This window comes from Nicotiana sylvestris, chromosome 8 (genome assembly GCF_000393655.2).
Source record: "Nicotiana sylvestris chromosome 8, ASM39365v2, whole genome shotgun sequence".
Lineage (NCBI taxonomy): Eukaryota > Viridiplantae > Streptophyta > Magnoliopsida > Solanales > Solanaceae > Nicotiana > Nicotiana sylvestris.
The window spans coordinates 159,265,960-159,273,229 of NC_091064.1; the positions used below are offsets into that span (position 1 = coordinate 159,265,960).

The 7,270-nt window shown below is 35.7% G+C and overlaps 1 protein-coding gene across 2 annotated transcripts; it reads left to right on the forward strand.

The window, feature by feature from the left end:
- Window positions 1-1,460: 1,460 nt before the first annotated feature.
- On the forward strand, window positions 1,461-3,896 carry LOC104235173 (protein NRT1/ PTR FAMILY 1.2-like). Of its 2 annotated transcripts, none has more exons than XM_009788871.2 (4): window positions 1,461-1,671; window positions 1,770-1,987; window positions 2,080-2,633; window positions 3,241-3,896. In XM_009788871.2, exons 1-4 carry the CDS (start codon window positions 1,581-1,583, stop codon window positions 3,758-3,760), a joined length of 1,383 nt encoding a protein of 460 aa, XP_009787173.1. In that variant the 5' UTR covers window positions 1,461-1,580; the 3' UTR covers window positions 3,761-3,896. The 2 variants fall into 2 exon arrangements, with proteins under 2 accessions (XP_009787173.1, XP_009787172.1); XM_009788870.2 differs by having other exon boundaries at window positions 1,463-1,671; window positions 2,911-3,896.
- The last annotated feature ends 3,374 nt before the right edge of the window (window positions 3,897-7,270 follow it).

Genomic DNA, 7,270 nt, shown 5'->3' on the forward strand with positions numbered 1-7,270 from the left:
TTTTGGATGATTTATTTTTTTTCTTCCTTTTTCTTGTTTTTTTGTGTAAAATACTATTAAATATAAATAAATTATAAATTGCAGCACAAAAATGTGAGAAATAGTATAGAATCTTTTGTTATAGTGATGCCACTTAGCACATAATTCATCGAAATAGTATAGAATCTTTGTCCACTATTCAAAATTCTTTTAATTGTCTAATTTTATCAATAAATTTTTTGAGTGATATTTATTTAAAATAGTTTTTCGATTAATTTAAATTATAAATATCCTAATATTATATTTATTTTTTCTTTTCGCATATTTTTTTCTACTGCTATATTTATGGTTATGAGACTTTATATAAGTCGTCCACGTTTATAAATGTGATTTTAGATTCTTATGTTCCTAATGTTTAATTTTTGAAACTTGGCCTATTTTTCTGTGATTTTGCAGGCTGATTCTTAGGCTTCTATGGAATTGTAAGATATAATATAAAAGCACCGAGTTAGTAATACAGTTACAATACCATTAGGAGGAAGCCATCTATTTCAAAGTAAAAATAGCACGGTATAGCCAGTTTTCGGACTGGTCATTCAAAAATAGTCAGCGTTTACCAAGTCAATAAAAAATAGCCACTTTTTTATTTCAACAGAGACCGGTCCAGCAAAATATACTGGAGTTCGGTGCACCTGTGTATGAACTCCAGCATATTATGCTGGACCGGTATACTTTGTTGGCTCTAGTATAATATACTGGAGACTGGAGCACCGGTGCTCCAAACTCCAGTATATTATGCTGGACCGGTATACTTGCTGGAACTCCAGTATATTATGCTAGAGTTCTAGTGTACTTATGATTCCAGCATACTTATCTTGGAACTCCAGTATAATATGCTGGAGTTCAAGTATACTTATGCTGGAACTCCAACATAATATACTGGCGTATTTTTCAGGTTTTGAACGGTATTTTCGCTCAGATTTATCTTTACATGAAAAGTAGCTAAATTTCGATTACTTTTGAAATTGAGCTATTTTTGAACGACGGGTTGTAAATCTGGCTATTTTTAAATTTCATCCTATTTCAAATGGTTACTAAATAAATATTGCCAAATCCTCACTTTCATGTAATGAGGAACTTAATAATGTATGATCATGGAAACACATGATCATACTTGTTGGTTTCTTTATATTAAACAATCAGATTAGCTTCAATTTTAAAAATTACAGAGTGTTCATTTTTTATTTTTTTTCATGTAGCTTTTCTGGAAAGAAAAATAAAATAAAAATAAAATTTTCTTAGTCAAAAGTTTGATGAAGATCACTTGAATACTACTACAACTAGAACAATTATCACACTGGTAGAATTATGAAAAAGTGCTTACTTTATTTGTGATTCTCTCTAAACTGAAAATGCCATGTCTCTTCAATGAACAGATATTTGACACTAGATGCCCCACAATGGGGCCAAAGCACTAAGTTCTATCTTGAGTGACATTTCTGGTGTTACTGCAATCTCTTTTTCTTCACTCTTTGCTGAAAAATATCTAAGAAAATTTTGGAAAAAATTTTTGGAACTATAGTTACAAAAATAAAATAAAAATGGCAACTATCCAAGAAGAAGAGAACTTGATAGATTATTCTCCAAAATCTCCAACAAAGGGTGGCCTCAAAACCATGCCTTTCATCATAGGTGATGCAAAATAATTATTTTTGTTAGTTTATTTATTTATTTATTTTTTTAAACTCTTATATCAAGAATCATATTTGTGGGTGGTTCTAATTTTGCAGTGAACGAAACACTAGAGAAAGTGGCAAGTTATGGATTGCAGCCAAACATGGTGATATACTTGATGAAAGGTTATAATTTAGAAGCTGTAACAGCTACAAGCATACTGAATATATGGTCTGCTCTTTCCCATGGATTGGCTCTTTTGGGTGCCTTTGTTTCTGATTCTTTCTTCGGTCGCTTTAGGGTTGTTGCTATTGGATCCATCTCCAGCCTTTTTGTATGTCCCTTAACTCTATTCTTCAAGTTTATTTGTCATTTCAGCTGAATTATTTGTATGTTTTCTGAGACATATATGTTCTGTTTTCATAGGGAATGACTATTCTTTGGTTAACAACCATGATTCCGCCACTGAGGCCTTTACCTTGTGATCAGTTTGAAATCAATGAATGCAACAAACCAACACCAGCACAATTCTTTGTGTTATTGTTTTCTTTTGGGATTATTGCTGTGGGAGCTGGTTTCGTTAGACCTTGTTCTATAGCCTTTGGTGCTGATCAATTGGACAACAAAGAAAACCCCAAAAATAAAAGGATTATGGAAAGCTATTTCAACTGGTACTATGCTACTATTGGAATGTCAACACTCGTCGCGACAACCTTAATTGTGTATATTCAAGATGCTTTTGGTTGGCAAATTGGTTTTGGAATTCCTGCTATCCTTATGCTTTTCTCTGTTTCAGCCTTCCTTTTGGGCTCTCCTCTTTATATTAAAGTAAATGCTAGTGAAAGCTTGTTCACCGGATTCTTTCAAGTACTTGTTGCTGCTGTTAGAAAAAGAAATATCAATCTTCACTCTGCTAATTGTGGAAACTATTATCATCATTCGCCCGATTCTGAAATTCAGGCCTTAACAAACAGCTTCAGGTATGATCATTAGAAGGGTACCCTATGTTTAGTCCTAGTTAAATCAAGATTATAAGTAAACTACAGCCAGACCTCTCTATAACAACATCGCTATATAACAATCATTAATTGTAAAAGCCATGTTTTTTATGGAACCAATTTTCATACTATGTTATCTATAACAATATTTCGCTATAACATCCAAAAAAATACGGAACAAATGAGGCTGTTATAGAGATGTTTGACTGCAGTAGCTACGTTAGCTAACACTATAACTTTCTCACTGATGTATCTATAGGTGTTTAGATAAAGCTTGCATAATTGAAGATCCCCAAATAGACATAAATCGTGATGGATCCGCTTCAAATCCGTGGAAACTCTGTAGCGTAGAACAAGTTGAATCTTTGAAGTCTCTTCTTAGAGTTGTACCTATATGGTCCACCAACATAATGGTTCAGTTGAGCTTAAATCAATTCTCATTTTCCACACTTCAAATACAGACAATGAATAGACATATCTTCTTCTCTGATTTTGAAATACCAGCTGGCTCATTTTCTGTCTTTATGGTAATCACTCTAATTATTTGGATTGCCTTGTATGATCGTGTTTTCGTGCCACTAATGGCTAGACATACCGGACAGCAAGGAGGCTTAAGCCCCGTTCTTCGTATGGGAATTGGTTTAGTACTCTCTTCTGCAGCGCTGGCAATTTCAGCGATAACAGAAGCCATAAGGCGGCATATAGCAATTGATCAGAAAGATATATATCCTCAAGATGGACCAAATATTGCATCAGTAGACATGTCGGCTATGTGGTTCGTGCCACAGTATGTGCTTCTTGGACTAGCTGATGCTTTCAATGCCATTGGATTGGTAGAGTTCCTCTACTCTGAGCTTCCCAAAAGCATGTCTAGTTTTGTTGTGGCTATTTTCACACTTGGGATGGCTGTTTCTGGCTTTTTTGGGAGTCTTATAGTGAATGTTTTGGATAGTGTTACTTCATATGGAGGTGAAATTAGCTGGTTGTCAAGTAATATTAACAAGGGTCATCTAGATTATTACTACTGGTTACTTGCTTTCTTCAATATTCTCAACTTCCTTTATTTTCTTCTCATTTGTCAATATAATCGTCCTCAGGGGCCAAGCTAGAGTGTCACTGTGGGCCATGTGTTCGGATGAACCCAATAGTTTTGGTTCAAATACTGTATTTGTCCTAAAAAATTCATTGTATATGTATAAATTATTAATTTAGAACCTAGTAATTTAAAAAAGATTAGAATCCAAAGCGCATATACTTCAAATTATATTTCCACCTTTGATCGTCTTGACCAGGAAGTTGAAGAAAGATAATATATATGCTCCGGGAGAATGATATATATATATAGTGCATGCTCATTTAATTTTGTTGTAAAGGTACTCAGCCTGAAATGATTTTCTTAATTTAAATTGTATTATCACCCAATACCGGAAAATATGAAAATTATTTTCCTCGAAAACGGTTTCCTTCGTAACAAATACACCTGAATAGAAACTTTTTCATAACACTCCTACGAATTTGTGGTCTTCTTGCATTCCTCGAGCTATGGTTTTGTAAAAATATTTACTAGCATTCCTTTATTTATTAAGGGGTAAAAACGTCTTTCGTGGTGGGAAATTATGGTAGAAATGATATTAGGTAGTCATCTAAAGGGTTGCTATTTAAGAATTAGCTAGTGCATTCTGAATTTTAGTTTTTCGATTCAAAGTTTTAAGACAAAAATATCTTGAGTTATGTAATTACATGCAAATCTCTAAATAGTATTACGGAGAATGGTTATATGTACACTTCCTTCAAAATTGTGACAGCACATATTGGCCTTTGAAAAGAAGCATAAGTTTCATTTAAGAATTGATTTCACTTATGACCACTAAATTTTATTCATTTTGATAGTTAAGTCATAAAACTATTCTTGTCATATTTTAGCAACTAATTTTACAACAGTAAAGTCACTAAGTTATATCAACTACAACGCTAAAGTCACCAAACTAATTGATCTCACTCAGGATTCTTAGAATGGAGATTGGATTTCCTATTTTTTTTCTCCAAAGAGGTTGTATTTAGAAGATTCTCAATTGGGAATCTCATGGATGGAAACAGTTTCATATCATGTTTACAGCTACAGCTATAACATAAAATAATTTTGTTTACCCTTAAAATAAGTAACAATTAAATTTATACGTGGTTTAAAAGATACATGATTTAATTTAACACAAATGACTAAAGAACAACAAGTAATCGAAATAAAGGAAAACAAAATGATCAAACCAAGTGTGCTGAAATAATTAAGCCTGGCTTTAGGTTTAACTGATAGAAACCGGTTCCAATCGAGCCCTTAGGATGGAGCTTAGTTGCAACTAAATGGTCTCGGCTGAAGGAGGAGCTCCGGAAACAGCTTGCCTCGACCGTTACAGAACATGATGCTCTCGGCCAAGAGTACATGCACTAAAATCCATATGGGAAATAGCTTCGAACGAGGCGTCGGAAGCCCAGGACATGCTGGCCTAGTACAAGAATGATGTTAAGGTAGTCGAAGCCCGTGTTATAATGAAGGCCTAGTATGTGAAGTGGCTATCTCGGAGAGAGACTCTCGAGGAGATCCAAGCTCGATGAGCTGACTTAGCGGCCGACATCGAGGAGGCCAAGAGGCTTAAAGCTGAGGCTAAGGCAAAGTACTAGCCCGAGGGTTCGGATAGTGAGCTGGGCTCCGAGGAAGACTAGGCAGGAGATGCCTTAGCTTATTTTTGACCCTTCTTTTTTGCATTTTTGTACTCTTACATTTTGTACTTTGGGGCCGTTTCATAATGCCTCTGTAAATACCTTTTGGTAAATATATACGAAATTTTCCTTCGGCTACATGTTGTATCCTTTAACTTTTCTGCATTTGCTTATGTTTAAGATTAGGATGTATGACTTGTGTCTCGGACTTAATATGTCATCGATGCCTTATCATATAATTGACATTGCTTAAATTGTTCAATCTTTCAAATCTTGGATGAGGCCCAGGTTAAATAATAACTCCACGTTGCTTTAACTTTGGAGGACCCAATAAAAATGAAGTCTTTGTTAAAATATTCGTGTGATTTATCCGGACACAACTAATCTTTGCCGAAGGTGACTCTTTTCATAGCCGTAATTCGAGACCGATTGACTTGATTGAGTCGCAAGTAATCGTTTATGGATTTAAAACATGTAAGGACCTTACTTTTTATGAACGAACTCAGACGTCTTCGAGCCGTTTATACATTGTGATCAAAGTTCTAAAGGCTTCACATCTTAAATTGGTCGTGGCCTTTCATATTTGGGCCCTTCCTTGTAGGCTCAGTGCCTTCGGGATTTAGTAGCCCGATTTTCCCAATCTTACTTTCGGGTGGCAATACCTGGTTCATGGTGGCCCGTATGCTTAGGGGGTCTTTAGATTGTTATGCACAGTATCGTGGATTCTTACTGCCTTCGGTGTTTCATGCCCCTATTTAATGGTGGCTCGTGGGCCTAGAAGGTTTTGAACCTAGTATTCATTCTAATTGACATAACGACAACATTGCTTGTACGAATGTGAACCGATGAAACATAGAAGCCAATTTTTTTTATTACTTTAAATGTAATGTAAGTAATTGAAGATGCAAAAGCTATCCGCCATGTCGAGAATGAGTTATACGGGTATGGTTCATTTGACCGTTTGACCCTTACAATAAATCCTAATATTCAATCCTGGGCTTTCAATGCAGAATAGGAGTGCCTTTTAAATTTTCTAACGTAGGTCTTTGGTTCTTGACTCAGGGTGTGATAGTCTCCTAGTATTCAAGACTGAATTTTGAGGGCTCAAACACTTTTGATTCGATACGGATGATCCGAATTCCGCGGTCTTAGACCGGTCTTCAAAAATAGGGTAGCATGCTTATTGTTGCCTCATTAAAAAACTTGCCGTCAAACCCATTTTGGCAAGAAATCGGTCGAAGTGAAAAGAAAGTGCAACACGTGCTTTCAGACCTAATCCTTGGACTTGGATTCAATTGAGTACCTGTATGGGTTATTTCAAAGCGTAATAATCCTTAAAGGTATTTACGTATTCATACCTCAGTAGTAGTACCACTTTAAGTGTGCCAAGTTCTAGTTGTTTGACAGTTGTATGCCATTTTGGACTCAAGCTGGTATGAGCCTTTCCCGGTTAAACTGTTGACTCTATATGGTCCCTCCCAGTTCGGTCCTAGTTTTCCGTCATTCGAGTTCTTAGTATGTAGTATGACTTTTCTCAATACCGAGTCCCTGATTTGGAAGTGTCGAAGGTTTGCCTTTCAGTTATAATATCTTCTATTCGCTTCTTATGAGGTGCTAACCGAACTAGGGCGGCTTCTCGCCTTTTGTTTGCTAAATTTAGGCTTGTAGCCATGGCCTCATCATTCGACATCTCCTTAGTATATCGGAACCTTAAGCTTAGTTCTCCCACCTCTGCTTGGATCAAATCCTCTATGCCATAGACTAGAGAGAACGATGTTTCACCGGCACTCGACCTCGAAGTTGTTCGATATGCCCATAGGACCTCAGATAAAATTTTTTTCCACTTCCATTTTGAGTCGGTCAATCTTTTATTCAGGTTCTACAACATAGTTTTGTATCTTGGC

What these genes read in the sequence shown, in the direction of transcription:
- LOC104235173 (XM_009788870.2), top strand. Translation starts at nt 1,581, where the DNA reads ATGGCAACTATCCAAGAAGAAGAGAACTTGATAGATTATTCTCCAAAA. An exon ending in GATCCATCTCCAGCCTTTTT is followed by an intron (nt 1,988 to 2,079) that starts GTATGTCCCTTA and finishes CTGTTTTCATAG; the next exon opens with GGAATGACTATTCTTTGGTT. An exon ending in GCCTTAACAAACAGCTTCAG is followed by an intron (nt 2,634 to 2,910) that starts GTATGATCATTA and finishes ATGTATCTATAG; the next exon opens with GTGTTTAGATAAAGCTTGCA.